The sequence below is a fragment of the Nerophis lumbriciformis genome, linkage group LG04 (genome assembly GCF_033978685.3).
Source record: "Nerophis lumbriciformis linkage group LG04, RoL_Nlum_v2.1, whole genome shotgun sequence".
Classification (NCBI taxonomy): domain Eukaryota; kingdom Metazoa; phylum Chordata; class Actinopteri; order Syngnathiformes; family Syngnathidae; genus Nerophis; species Nerophis lumbriciformis.
Window position 1 is genome coordinate 24,098,935 of NC_084551.2, and position 16,250 is coordinate 24,115,184.

At 40.5% G+C, this 16,250-nt stretch overlaps 1 protein-coding gene across 2 annotated transcripts in view; it reads right to left on the reverse strand.

Moving 5' to 3' along the window:
* The window catches only part of triob (trio Rho guanine nucleotide exchange factor b), a 237,165-nt gene that overhangs the window by 79,111 nt on the left and 141,804 nt on the right, over positions 1–16,250 (reverse strand). For both annotated transcript variants that reach the window (XM_061951061.1, XM_061951063.1), the window contains exons 16-18: positions 7,955–8,150; positions 5,338–5,504; positions 903–1,022 (exon numbers count right to left, since the gene is read on the reverse strand). In XM_061951061.1, coding sequence (XP_061807045.1) covers positions 903–1,022; positions 5,338–5,504; positions 7,955–8,150 — 483 coding nt within the window. The remainder of the gene's footprint in view (positions 1–902; positions 1,023–5,337; positions 5,505–7,954; positions 8,151–16,250) is intronic.

Below are 16,250 nucleotides of genomic sequence, written 5' to 3' on the forward strand. Positions count from 1 at the left end.
TTGGTGGAGGGACAGCGGTCCGTGATTTGCGGAAGGGACCCGCGCCGGCAGCGTGTTGTTGCTGCCAGGGCAGGGTGGCTGAAGGCTGGCTAGCTGTTAGCCACCAGCTGCGGAGCGGTGGCTAATTAGCCGCCAGCTAACCAGGGAGCTGCACTGCTGATGCTGGTTATCGGCTAGCCCTGAAGCCGCCAGCTAACCAGGGATCTACACTGATGTTGCCGGCTAGCCCTGAAGCCGCCAGCCAACCAGACAGTTGGCGGGTAGCCAGGAGGGCTATCCGCGGTGCAGTCCGCAATCCGGGAAACAGCTCGTATTGGCAGGTTGTTGCAGGGCGATGGTAGCCAGGAGAGTCAGTGGAGCCAGCGAGTGAGTGAAACATCTGTCATTTAATACACACTTAATATAAAATAAAACAAAACAAAAAAGATACTAAGTCGCATAAAAACTAAGGCTAAGGAAGGAGAAGCGGCGAACAAGCGAGACGCCAGCGTCCTCTCCAAACATGCGTCATTATATATATATATACAGTATATACAGAGGTCAACAAATGATGCTGGCTGAGTTCAACTGCAATTACCACAGATAAGTTGAACAATATGCCTTTTTCTAAATGGACAGCCACCGCATGAAGGACACCTAACATATGCAAGAACCTATAGTAGTGCTGCAAGATGTCATTCATGTTGCCAACTACCGTCATAAAGATCAGTGCTGTCATCTGTGGAGGTAAATAAACGTGTTTGTTTAAACAACTGGTTAAACTAAGGACGAGTAAATGCAAATATAAATAGTACACTATGTAAAGTTGTTTATGGATACAACATACATGTGCAACTGCAGACAAAAAAGGCAAAAATCAATTCAAAAATATACTTCATACTGTACTTTTGCTTGGTTTTTACCTCAATTGCGTGTTGAAATTGTTCATGCTCCTTCTGCAACAGCTCAGCCTCTTGTAATGAACTGGCCGTGATCAGCCCGGCGTTCAGCATGGACTCACCATTCCGGATCCAACCCAGCACCTAAAATGCACACACAAAGTGGCAACATGAATACAATCTCTAGTGAATGACACTTATTTGTTAATAGACATACATGAAGGAAATACATTCACACAGCAACATACAGTCACAGGCCCTTCATTAGGTACACAATCCAAAATACTGCCTGTATAAATAAAATATTGTTTTATTATATTATTTTATCTTTTATTATAATTAAACGCATGTGTATTGTTTTATCATACCGACAGGCATTTAAACACTACTGCAAACTATAACCACAATAATCCTTGTACTGTTCACTTAATACACTTCATCAGAATCACTCGAAATGTTTTGTAGAGGTAGAATTTTGGGCATCTCTCTTGGATTGGATCTCATTCAATTGTGCAGGTCTAGCAAATGTGACCATGCATCGAGGGTCCTAGAAGTCTGTATTTTCTTGCATACTATCAATGTTTGCACCAGTTGTACGTCACAAACCCATCCACCCATTCATTTTCTACCGCTTGTCCCTTTTGGCGTCGCGGGGGGTGCTGGAGCCTATCCCAGCTGCACTCGGGCAGAAGGCGGTGTACACCCTGGACCAGTCCCTACCTCATCGTAGATACAAAACAATACAAACACATGATTTTTCTCTCACTGACTCAATGTGCACATCTGCTGTGCGGGTGATGCACCGAATGCGACTCAAACCTGCCAGAAAAATCGATGATGTAACACAAGATTAAATGCCTGCGTCTCTCTTAAATTGCAAAACCTTTCTTTGAGTGAGCTAACCCCTCTCCAACCTCAGTAGCAATATTGGGAAGAGTTTCAAAAATGGTGTGTTGTGTAAATACAATTAACAAGGAAAGTATCTTGAAGAATCCAAAGCTGCAGAGGTAGCAGAGTGGGTCACAACGGTATCACACTTGAGCACCACATCACATTTGTGATCCTCTTGTCATTGTGATGCCAGTGCATCATCAAGAGAGCTTTGCTGTGTTAATCTGGGTGCAATTAGAATGTTGGCTGTGATGCAGCTAATAAGGCCTTGCTCTGAATTATTATCCATCGATGTAATAAACATTGCATTCTTGTCATGTTGACAATTTACTTAACACATGAATAAATGTATCTATCTACTTCTAATCCACATAATGTTCATTGTGACCGTCTTATTTGTATTAGTTTTCCAAAAACTTTGTCTACAATATTATTTGGGGGGCTGATCTACTAAGATCCTAAATAACAATTGTTAAATAGTATGTGTAAACAATACATAAGCACATACTATTAGTAGGTGTGTTGCAGGTGATCTACTAAGACCGCATGCACTATTAATTACAAATGCAAAAGTGGTGCAGACCGCCTTATTTAACTGAGGATATTGTATGTACTGCCAGCTATCACTATGGAATCATGCTCCAGTCTGTGGTGTTTTGCAATGTTGTGGAACACGCGGCATTCATTTTCAGTTTGCTACACCTTTTCTCGGGTACAAAGAAGCGCTCCTCCAGCTTTCCTTGGTTCGACGGAATCCATTTTAAAGCACGTCGAAAGTTTACTCTGGGAAATGTCGGCACTGATCCAGATACAGGAAAATGCTGCATTGCAAGAGTTTTTTTTTCTTCCATATACCGGTACCATAGGAGATATTTAAATTTGTTTTGTTGCATGCTGGCTCCAAATCAGACCTTAAGTCATCCAGAAGCTCAAAAATTGCATTGCTGGGTTAGACAATATGTCTATTATTATTATTATTTCAGATTGTCCAAATATGTTGACACAACACAAAATATTCTCTCTCTCTCCATCGTTCTTGCCACAATGGATGTCAGTTTAGTACATCTGATCACCTACAAGAAGTGATGATAAAAGAAAAACATACTGGGATGGTTTTCTGCACAATTTGCCCTAAAAGCAAAGAAGAACATTTGCGAGGTCAAAGATCAGTGATGTTGGGCAGTAACAGCTGACAAACAAGCTCTCTCTCTCTCTCTCATGTCAAAAGTGTTTGATGGGGTTGATTCAAAGGTTCTTAAGTTTTTGCACACCAGATGTACCCAAGCATGCCTTTATGGACATGGCTTTGCGCCCTGGAGCAAACTCATGCTGGAACAGAAAACGCCTTTCCTGAAAAGTAAGAAATCTAAAGCTTACCATGGTGACGTAATATTTAATATTTAATTAACATATAGTGCTGCTCTCATGGCCTTACTCCACACCTAATCATAGACTACAGTACAGTACTTGACCCTTCTCACTGCCTCTAAATCAGGAATAATACAAAAACTAGAGACAGAGGAGAAACATTGGTGAGAGGTGAGTCATCAGTGCATGGTCGTGTACAGACAGAAAAGCCTTTTAGCTGCTGTGACATTATTATAAGCTGTGGAAAAACATGTTATTAAAATCTTGTGAACACCCAAATGCCTGCCTCCGTAACACATCGCCAAACCACACAGCCTTTTTTATCCAAATTTTCAAGTGTCAAACTCTCTGAAAAGGTGTAAAGTTGTCTTAAACGCCTTTAAGTAGGAATGTTTCCAACAACATTTTCTGCATCCGATCCCGATCTGATTTTTTCAGCATGAGTTCTTTGACAATAAGTCATACATCTGCAAACATTTTATAGCAAGTAACTAAAGTAAACAAAAAAAAACATTTTTGTAAAGCTTATCTTATTAAATTTAGAATTTGCTAGTATTGATGTAAATCCAATGCTGTGTTAAATTAGCGCTACAGAATGTTACATACAGTTTTTGGAACAAAATTAAGTGGATAGTGCACAATAAATAAACAAAACAAAAACTATTATTGGCTTCCATTTAAATCATTTGGACTTTGCCCTCAAATCCTTCCTCTATCTACAGCAGTTATGGGCAAACTGCGGCCCGTGGGCCACATCCGGCCCGTTGGTGTTTTTAATCCGTCCCGCCAAATATTTGAACAGAATTGAGCAAAGATCTGTTTTTAGAATTTCCACAACAAAACTGATACTAGACTTCCACACGAAAAGGGTGATCAACAACACTGCTCCCACTAAAAGACAATGTAAGTGTTAACCCAGTGGTTCTTAACCTGGGTTCGATCGAACCATAGGGGTTCTGTGAGCCGGCCGCAGGGGTTCGGCGGAGCCTGCACTGCGAAGGTCAAGACACACACAACTCATCGTGTAAATAAAAACTTCTCCCTATCGCCGTATTATGGAAACCCCCAAACAATGTTCCCTCTAATTTTCCATCTGATTTGCAGATGTGTAATTTGTTGTGAGTTCATGTGTTGGTTTTGTTCTTTGAACAAGGGGATGTTCATGCACGGTTAATTTTGTGCACCAGTAAAAAAAAACATATAACTTTGTCTTGAATTAGAATGTATTTATTTATTTATTTTTTCACTAAAGGGTTCGGTGAATGCGCATATGAAATTGGTGGGGTTCGGTACCTCCAATAAGGTTAAGAACCACTGTGTTAACCCTTTAATACCATTTTTATGTTTCTTTGATGTTCTGATTTGACATTTTTGAAAATGTATGTATTATGATTAAAATAGCCCATGCTTGAGAAGCTTACTCTTAATTCCAATATATATGATATACTTTGAAATGCATCATGTGCTCGCCCGGCCCGTCTGTCAAATTTCAAAAGCTAATGTGGCCCATGAGCCAACAAGTTTTGCCCACTCCTAATCTAGAGACTTACTCACTGAGTTTGTGAAAAAATAATAAAAATGACTAAAAATGTATGTTGTAATGATAATAAGTACAAGAAAAGAAAACTATCGATGTAATCACTTTAGTATGGTTTATATACTCATAATAGTATCGACATCTGGATCAATCACCCCTACTTTACATTGAAGCTTTAGCGGTTAGCTTCTTGTGTCCTCCCGCTCAGTGTGTTTGTGTAGCATACTTAGCCATTTCTTTCTATCTTGTCCTCCAGTGATAAAGTTACTTAAGATAAGTTTTGTTTATTTTCTACCACTGTGGTGAGGATTAGTATCTTAGAAAGGGCTTTGCAATGTGGATATACGACACGTTCGTTGCAGCTTGCTCTCATATTCCAGTCAGTGTTCTGGCAGGACGCGCACCTTCCTGGAATTTATGCGACTTCTGCATGTGGATAACAAGGAATATGGAAATGTAAGAGTGTCTCCCTGAGTGTGCATACCTTTCATGCAAGTACAATCTTTAGCCATGCAAACACGAGGACACAGCTCATCAGCCGATTGTTGTTTAGTTAAAAAATGCAGATATCTGCCCATGATCCGATCTCATCATTGGGATCGGGCATCTGTACCTTTAAGATTAGTGTGTCTTCGCCTACTCCCTTCATATTTGAGCATGTACCTGTTTGACCTCAGCCTGGAGGTGTCTCAACTGGACACACTGCTCCAAATGTCGCCGGTGCTGCTCAGCCACCACATCCAGCTCCTGCTGCTTCTCATGGAGAAACTCCAGGAGATCCTGAACCCGAGTGGCCATGTCCACATCTCGGTCACATAAGAGTTCTACGCCTGAACAATACACAGATAACATGGCATACTTTTGTCAGTAATAATTCACATTTGATTTCAGTGATTATCAATTTATTGACAGCTCGTTTATTATAGAATGTAAATGGAAAAATATACAGGAAAAAGCCAGTAAATTAGAATATTTTGAAAAACTTGATTTATTTCAGTAATTGCATTCAAAAGGTGTAACTTGTACATTATATTTATTCATTGCACACAGACTGATGCATTCAAATGTTTATTTCATTTAATTTTGATGATTTGAAGTGGCAACAAATGAAAATCCAAAATTCCGTGTGTCACAAAATTAGAATATTACTTAAGGCTAATACAAAAAAGGGATTTTTAGAAATGTTGGCCAACTGAAAAGTATGAAAATGAAAAATATGAGCATGTACAATACTCAATACTTGGTTGGAGCTCCTTTTGCCTCAATTACTGCGTTAATGCGGCGTGGCATGGAGTCAATGAGTTTCTGGCACTGCTCAGGTGTTATGAGAGCCCAGGTTGCTCTGATAGTGGCCTTCAACTCTTCTGCGTTTTTGGGTCTGGCATTCTGCATCTTCCTTTTCACAATACCCCACAGATTTTCTATGGGGCTAAGGTCAGGGGAGTTGGCGGGCCAATTTAGAACAGAAATACCATGGTCCGTAAACCAGGCACGGGTAGATTTTGCGCTGTTTGCAGGCGCCAAGTCCTGTTGGAACTTGAAATCTCCATCTCCATAGAGCAGGTCAGCAGCAGGAAGCATGAAGTGCTCTAAAACTTGCTGGTAGACGGCTGCGTTGACCCTGGATCTCAGGAAACAGAGTGGACCGACACCAGCAGATGACATGGCACCCCAAACCATCACTGATGGTGGAAACTTTACACTAGACTTCAGGCAACGTGGATCCTGTGCCTCTCCTGTCTTCCTCCAGACTCTGGGACCTCGATTTCCAAAGGAAATGCAAAATTTGCTTTCGTCAGAAAACATGACTTTGGACCACTCAGCAGCAGTCCAGCTCTTTTTTTCCTTAGCCCAGGTGAGACGCTTTTCGCGCTGTTTCTTGGTCAACAGTGGCTTGACACGAGGTATGCGGCAGTTGAAACCCATGTCTTTCAAGCATCTCTTGGTGGTGGATCTTGAAGCACTGACTCCAGCAGCTGTCCACTCCTTCTGAATCTCCCCCACATTTTTGAATGGGGTTTTTTTCACAATCTTGACCAGGGCGCGGTGATCCCTATCGCTTGTACACTTTTTCTGACCACAGTTTTTCCTTCCCTTTGCCTCTCCATTAATGTGTTTGGACACAGAGCTCTGAGAACAGCCAGTCTCTTCAGCAATAACCTTTTGTGTCTTTCCCTCCTTGTGCAATGTGTCGATGGTTGCCTTTTGGACAGCTGTCAAATCTGAAGTCTTCCCCATGTTTGTGTAGGCTTCAGAACTGGACTGAGAGACCATTTAAAGCCCTTTGCAGGTGTTTTGAGTTAATCAGCTGATTAGTTTGTGGCACCAGGTGTCTTCAAAATTTAACCCTTACACAATATTCTAATTTTGTGACACACGGAATTTTGGATTTTCATTTGTTGCCACTTCAAATCATCAAAATTAAATGAAATAAACATTTGAATGCATCAGTCTGTGTGCAATGAATAAATACAATGTACAAATTACACCTTTTGAATGCAATTACTGAAATAAATCAAGTTTTTCAAAATATTCTAATTTACTGGCTTTTACCTGTATATGGATTGTGAATAGTTGTATCATATTCTGAAACTGTGCACGTTATATATGTATACTGCCAAGCAAGGGTTTTATCCAAAATTCTCCATTTACAAAGACAACAATGCAATAATTTACAAGATCTACAACAGATGGGTGGTAACAGGCTTTACATCCATCCATCCATTTTCTACCGCTTGTCCCTTCTGGGGTCGAGGGGGGGTCGCTAGAGCCTATCTCAGCTGCATTCGTGCGGTAGGCGGGGTACACCCTGGACAAGTCGCCACCTCATCGCAGGCCCAACACAGATAAACAGACAACATTCACACTCCAATTTAGTGTTGCCAATCAACCTATCCCCAGGTGCATGTCTTTGGAGGTGGGAGGAAGCCGGAGTACCCGGAGGGAACCCACGCAGTCACGGGAGAACATGCAAACTCCACACAGAAAGATCCCGAGTGCGGGATCGAACCCAGAACCTTCGTATTGTGAGGCAGACGCACTAACCCCAATTCCACCGTGCTGTTTACAATTGTAAAATATTTTTTATATTGCAAATGGATGGATGAATAGTAAATAAATATTGATCGATTGGAATTGCAGCATTCATTGGTGGAGCATGACTTTGTGCCTTATTATTCCTAAAAATGTTTTACCTCTGCAATAAACACAGCTATCACACACAAAGACAGCAGCTTTCAAGCCTCAAACGTCAGACTTGTATATCCAACGGTTCACTCGCCTGATGCCTGGACCTCTGTGACGTACTGCAGCAGCTCCTGGCCTTGGTGGATGACGTCGAAGGTGAGGTTGTTCATGGTGAGTGCTTTGTCCGCGTGATGCTGCAGCCTCTGCTCAGCCAGCGTCAGGTCCTCTGTGTCAAAGTCACTCATCTGCTGGGACAACTCCTCGTTCCATGACTCCAGGTCAGAGATGATCTAAGAGCGGGAAAAATAAGAATGTGTGAAGGACAAGAGCGGCTCAAGCTGGGAACCATATTTGGAAACTTTTGTTGTTCAAAATGGACATTACACGCCTCACTAGAGCCACTTCCCGTCAAAGCTGCTCTGAGTGAAAGACACTGACCAAAGGTATAAGTCGCCCAGCAAGTTTACGACCCCCAGTGGTGCAAAGAACCTGCCTTTTTGTCCTGCATCAAAAATGTGCCCCTTCTGCTGGAGCCCTTTTTTTCTTCATTAAAAAAAACAACAAAAAATACTATCTGTAATAAATTTTTCTGACAGGGAATATATTTGAGATCTTGTGAAAATACCTCCCCAAACCGCTTAATATGCCACACCCCCTGTCCCTTCTTCGCATGTAGTGTGCTGGGCCTACAGTCCAACTGCTCCACCCTTCTCAAATAGTGGGAACATGCTTTATCAGTATCCTGCTTCAAACCCCACTCCGAAAAGCTGTGCACTCCAAAACACGCTCATTGTAGCCATTAATCCTGACTTCCTCATTTTGATTAAAAAATATATCAGCACAAATTGTTTTATTTATTCATGTGTTGTAGGTTAAAGTGTTTTATATATTTTGCTCCTAAGTTATTGTTGTTGATCAATTTGAATGTATCATTATTTATTTACTTTAATTTTATTTTATTTTTTACTCTCAAACGGGTCAAGTCGATCACAAAAGGTTTACACTTTAAATAAGGATTTTTATAATGTATTTTAGGCAGATTGCTGCACTTGAAATCTTTTCTGTTACAGACTAAAAAACAATGTCAAATTAACGTATTAATTGTTGTAAGTTGATGTATATTTCTTACTTTTTTGTTTACTTTAATGTTGATAAAGATGTATGACTTAAGTGTTATTATGACAATGACAATAAAGGAATTGATTGATACATGGTTGTAGACCAGGGGTCTCAGACACGTGGCCCGCGGGCCAATTGCGGCCCGCGAGACGTTATTTTGTGCCCGCACCTTAATATGAAAATGTAATAATAGTGCGGCGCGCGAGTTATATATGAATGGCGCTTGACAGCGTCATACTTGCCAACCCTCCCGATTTTTCCGGGAGACTCCCAAATTTCAGGGCAACCATTCTCTCGAATGTCTTCACCCAAACAACAATATTAAGGGCGTTCCGTGATGTCACTGCCTTTAGCGCCCTCTACAACCTGTACAAACAGCTTGCCAGCCCAGTCACATGTTGAATTTGGCTTCTGTACACACACGTAAGTGACTGCAAGACATACTTGATCAACAGCCACACAGGTCAGACTGAGGGTGGCCGTATAAACAACTTTATCACTGTTACAAATATGCGCCACACTGTGAACCCACACCAAACAAGAATGGCAAACACATTTCGGGAGAACATCCGCACCGTAACACAACATAAACACAACAGAACAAATACCCAGAATCCCATGCAGCCCCCCCCAAGCGTCGGTTGAGGTGGGCGGGGTTGGGGGGGGGCAGGGTTTGGTGGTAGCGGGGGTCTATATTGCAGCCCGGAAGAGTTAGGGGTGCAAGGTGTTCTGGGTATTTGTTCTGTTGTGTTTATGTTGTGTTACGGTGCGGATGTTCTCCCGAAATGTGTTTGTCATTCTTGTTTGGTGTGGGTACACAGTGTGGCGCATATTTGTAACAGTGTTAAAGTTGTTTATACGGTCACCCTCAGTGTGACCTGTGTGACTGTTGATCAAGTATGTCTTGCAGTCACTTATGTGTGTCTGCAGAAGCCTCATACAACATGTGACTGGGCCGGCACGCTGTTTGTATGGTGAAAAAGCGGACGCGACGACAGGTTGTAGAGGACTTTAAAGGAAGTGCTATCACGGCAGGCCATTAATATTGTTGTTCGGGTGAAAATCGGGACAAATTCGGAGGAATGGTTGCCCCGGGAGATTGTCGGTAGGGGCACTGAAATTCGGGAGTCTCCCGGAAAAATCGGAAGGGTTGGCAAGTATGTTGCTAGGGCGGGATAGCCATTCAAAGAAAGTGAATTCATTAAAAAGTGCATGTTAGATTTTTTTAAGAAATCTTTTCTTGCGGCCCAGCCTCACCCAGTTTCTGCATCCAGTGGCCCCCAGGTAAATTGAGTTTGAGACCCCTGTTATAGACAAATTATATTATTCATAGTCGTGGCCAAGATTGGGGGTGAAGGCGAAATTGCATAACAGCAAATAATTGAGAAGCACGAGTCTACTTTCACACGCAGCACCAGACAAAAAGGTAACAACACTCATCAAACACTTGTTTGGAACATCCCACAGGTGAACAGGCTAAGTGGGAACAGGTGGGTGCCATGATTGGGTATAAAATCAGCTTCCATGAAATGCTCCGTCATTCACAAACAAGGATGGGGCGAGGGTCACCACTTTGTGAACAATTGGGTGAGCAAATTGTTGAACAGTTTAAGAACAACATTTCTCAACGAGGTATTGCAAGAAATTTGGAGATTTCACCATTTACAGTTCGTAATATCAAAAGGTTCAGAGAATCTGGAGAAATCACTGCACATAAGCGATGATATTACGGACCTTCGATCCCACAGGCGGTACTGCATCAAAAAGCGACATCAGTGTGTAAAGGATATGACCACATTTTTTTGTTCAAAATTAACCACAACATTAATGTAGCTGAAAACATAACGCCACTAGTCCAACTTTTCCTAACAAATGACAAAAACAACTCAAAGCTTTGTCCAGTTGAATGAAGTTTGTCATGTTTAATGAGGGAAGAGAGGACATACCTGTCAACATTTCTATTTCAATATATGGGACATTTCTTGAGAAAATGGGAAAAATAAGGGGTTTTCATTGTAAATATTTAAAATTTTGCTGCACTACAAATAAGACAAGTTCACTAATTTTGTTTCAGTTAAAATCTGAATTATTGAGTTGAAAGGTGGGTCTTAATAATATACAACAAATATACCTCACTAGACTCTCGTAGCTCAACTTAAGACCCACCTTTCATCTCAATAATTCAGATTTTAACTGAAACAAAACAAGTGAACTTGTCCAATTTGTAGTACAGAGAAGCTGTTGTTCAATTATTTGCAGTGGATACCCCAAATCTTTCCATAAATGTGTACACATTTATTTTTTGTTTTTTGTATTGAACCATAATTACAAACGTGTTTGTTCCAATTTGATTTTGTATTTGTTACTATATAAGTTGAAAATATCCTGCTGTGACCCTATGTTCCGTCCAGAAATCGACATTCTAAGAACGGCAGCTTATTAGTAACCCCGAGAGTCCAAAAAAAGTGTTAGTATTAGTCTTAGTAGCATTCCAGTGCTCTGGAATGCCTTACCAGCATACTTGCCAACCCTCCCGGATTTTCCGGGAGACTCCCGAAATTCAGCGCCTCTCCCGAAAACCTCCCGGGACAAATTTTCTCCCGAAAATCTCCCGAAATTCAGGCGGAGCTGGAGGCCACGCCCCCTCCAGCTCCATGCGGACCTGAGTGACGTGTTGACAGCCTGTTCTCACGTCCGCTTTCCCACCATATAAACAGCTAATGATCGAGGGCGAGTTCTTGGTTTCTTATGTGTGTTTATTGTTAGGCAGTTTCATTAACGTCCCCCCAGCGCGGTAACAACACACAACAACAGCAGTCAAGTTTTCGTCCCCCGTAAAGCAGTTCGTCTGCCACAGCAATGTTGTGACACTTTTAAACAGGACAATACTGCCATCTACTGTACATGCATAGGTGACCCACCCATAATGTGTCACATTTTTGTGTTGATTTATTTATTTTATTTTGTGGTTTGAATTCGTTTTTGGAGCTGTCATTACACATTTATCAGTATTCACATTGGTCAGTAAGGGGCAGTAGGGCGTTTCTTCCCAATTGAATGCTATCACCTGCAGACCGGAAGTGTCTTGTCATTCTGATGAGCGCGACCAGTCTGTGAACAATTGAAACGTCCTGTGTGCTTTTTCCTCCTGTATAACAGGTTTGGTGAATCAACTCACTGAATAAAATCCATGTGATCTTTATAAGTTTAAGTACACATTCTGATGGTGGAGCCTAACTCTAAAGTGTTTGTGAGTTGTAGTTTGTATTTGTGAATGAATCCATGCACAGCTGCAGTAATCAATACAAAATGGCTACGTGAGTACGCAATGTTTATATAGGAACTTCTGATCCTAATTCAGACTCCCAAATTAGAGCTCCCGTTTTCTTATTGATTCTATAATGTATATTTGTATAATGTGTGTGTTCTGAAATACTGACAGAGAATAGAACAAAGATGGACAATTCAACCCTTAACTCAACAATAAGTAGATGAGTGTTATGTGTGTGTATGTGTAAATAAATTAACACTGAAATTCAAGTATTTCTTTTATTTATTTATATATATATATAAATATATATATATATATATATATATATATATATATATATATATATATATATATATATATATATATATATATATATATATATATATATATATATAAAATATATATATATATATATAGCTAGAATAGAATTCACTGAAAGTCAAGTATTTCTTATATATATATATATCTTAACCACGCCCCCAACCACGCCCCCCGCCCCACCCCCGACCACACCCCCCCACCTCCCGAAATCGGAGGTCTCAAGGTTGGCAAGTATCCTTACCAGCAACAGTCAGAGATGCCACCTTGGTAGAAGCACCACCTTAAAACTCATCCATCTTATAAGTAGACTCTGTTTTAGACCAGTTGACCAGCTCCTCACCCAGATCAGGGGACGTTGTTGTGGTTTGTGCAGCCCTTCAAAGCACTTGTGATTAAGGGCTATACAAATAAACTTTGATTGATTGATTGATTATCATAATAACAATCATATGAATATTGTTTTGGCTTGAGCACCTGCCCCCCAAAATCTGCGTGCACGTTTCTGTTTAAGATGGTATCAAAAAGTGAAAGGGAAATATTGCGTTTGTGAAAAGCGATGTTGCTGTCCAACCACACTTTGTTCATCAAATTACTGGATCTGATTGCAGGAGTCGGTGTTATTATGTGAAAGCGCACATAGTTACAGCAATTTCACACCTTGCTGGGTTCTGTGTGATAGAGATGTGCAGGAATATACAGGTCTACTGTGCCAATTTTGACACAAGGCTGTTGACAAAAGGGTTATCAACCCTAATATAACCATTTATATTCAGAAAGACATATATTAATATTATTTTTGTTTTTATTCAGTATGCTTTGTCTTCTCCACCCTGTTTTCAACTTTTTAACATTTTGAGATCTTGTTTGATTAAACGTACATTATAAATTAAATGTATTATTATTATTATGAGATATTAGAAGTGTTTCCCTATAAATAGATATATAGTGGTAAAACACAAAAATGATTTGCTTTGCTTTTTGACTGATGTGAACCTTAAATAGTTTTTGTGGTTACGCCAAAATGTAAGGATTTCATGGTGCACATCAATGCATGTGAGACTAAGAGATACTTTTACTAGTGTCATCTTTAAAGGCAGTGTAAAGCATGCACACTCAGCTGTCTCAGTCGTAATTCCTGTTATGAAGAAAAACACTGCACCTTCAAGCCAGACAGCCACCTTAATTTGACACGGCACAATGTCTGCCATAACGTCTCACTCTGATGATGCAAGGCGGGTAAAGCAGATGTCAGTGCTTGTCTTTAACTACATTCACACTGAATCATGACACACAGTGCACTTTGGCAGCATCAACATTTGTGTCTCAATGGAATTTTGTTTCCACTATTCATTACGTTCTGTAACTTGTTAAATCGTCCAAGGAAACATCGATCTTTAATGTGAAATTTATTCCAGTGTATCACTGCTGGTCTGCACCGTACTGAAGCAGAATGAGTCTAATGCCAGCCAAGAGTGTTAGAATAATATCTAAATAGCAGACATGTATCCATTAAAATATGGAAAAGTTGCTGATGGTCTGTTTGGTGGTGAAGCAGCTGGGAGGAGATACCAAAGAATTGAACCCTCCAAAGTACATGTTGTACAAACCCCGTTTCCACATGAGTTGGGAAATTGTGTTACATGTAAATATACCGTATTTTTCGGAGTATAAGTCGCACCTGCCGAAAATGCATAATAAAGAAGGAAAAAAACATATATAAGTCGCACTGGAGTATAAGTCGCATTTTTTGGGGAAATTTATTTGATAAAACCCAACACCAAGAATAGACATTTAAAGGGAATTTTAAATAAATAAAGAATAGTGAACAACAGGCTGAATAAGTGTACGTTGTATGACGCATAAATAACCAACTGAGAACGTGCCTGGTATGTTAACGTAACATATTATGGTAAGAGTCATTCAAATAACTATAACATATAGAACATGCTATACGTTTACCAAACAATCTGTCACTCCTAATCGCTAAATCCCATGAAATCTTATACGTCTAGTCTCTTACGTGAATGAGCTAAATAATATTATTTGATATTTTACGGTAATGTGTTAATAGTTTCACACATAAGTCGCTCCTGAGTATAAGAAACCCACTGTCAGTAACTACAGTTGGTCGCTACATCTGTAAGTGCAAGTTAAAACTCTCCTATGCAAGGCGAAAACCGTTTATCAACAACACCCAGAAACGCCGTCGGCTTCGCTGGGCCTGAGCTCATCTAAGATGGACTGATACAAAGTGGAAAAGTGTTCTGTGGTCTGACAAGTCCACATTTCAAATTGTTTTTGGAAACTGTGGACGTCGTGTCCTCTGGACCAAAGAGGAAAAGAACTATCTGGATTGTTAAAGGCGCAAAGTTGAAAAGCCAGCATCTGTGATGGTATGGGGGTGTATTAGTGACCAAGACATGGGTAACTTACACATCTGTGAAGACGCCATTAATGCTGAAAGGTACATACAGGTTTTGGAGCAACATATGTTGCCATCCAAGCAACGTTACCATGGACGCCCCTGCTTATTTCAGCAAGACAATGCCAAGCCATGTGTTCCATCAACGTGGCTTCATAGTAAAAGAGTGCGGGTACTAGACTGGCCTGCCTGTAGTCCAGACCTGTCTCCCATTGAAAATGTGTGGCGCATTATGAAGCCTAAAATACCACAACGGAGACCCCCGGACTGTTGAACAACTTAAGCTGTACATCAAGCAAGAATGGGAAAGAATTCCACTTGAGAAGCTTCAAAAATGTGTCTCCTCAGTTCCCACACGTTTAATGAGTGTTGTTAAAAGGAAAGGCCATGTAACACAGTGGTGAACATGCCCTTTCCCGACTACTTTGGCACGTGTTGCCGCCATGAAATTCTAAGTTAATTATTATTTGCAAAAAAAAATAAAGTTTATGAGTTTGAACATCAAATATCTTGTCTTTGTAGTGCATTCAATTGAATTTGGGTTGAAAAGGATTTGCAAATCATTGTATTCCGTTTATATTTAAATCTAACACAATTTCCCAACTCATATGGAAACGGGGTTTGTACATTAATATTGCATTACTTCATAAAACTATTGTAGATGTTACTAGTACATTCTATTGTGTTGTTTTATACAATATTTCTTATCTAAACATTTGTTTTCTTTTGAAAAGGCATGTCACATGTCAACATTGTGGTGTTTTTTTTGGGGGGGGGGGGGTTTGAGCACCAATTAAATTGATTTCAGGGTGTACCCCGCCTTCCGCCCGAATGCAGCTGAGATAGGCTCCAACACTCCCCGCGACCCCGAAAGGGACAAGCGGTAGAAAATGGATAGATGGAGACATTGATTTGAGATACAAGTGTTTTGAGTTAAGAGGTCCGTCACATTACCTATAAAGCTTGTAAGTTGAGGTACTACTGTAATGGAAAAAAAACCATCCTATATTGTGTTTATAATCATGAGGTGGTGACTTGTCCAGGGTGTACCCTGCCTACCGCCCGAATGCAGCTGAGATAGGCTCCAGCACCCCTGCGACCCCAAGAGGGACAAGCGGTACAAAATGGATGGATGGATGGACATTGCATGTAACTGCTTTGATACCTTTCAAAATAAAATAAAATATCTGCTATATTTAAGTATATGTCCATTTGATAAGTATGGTGTTACCATGCACTAAAAATGTATGTTTACAT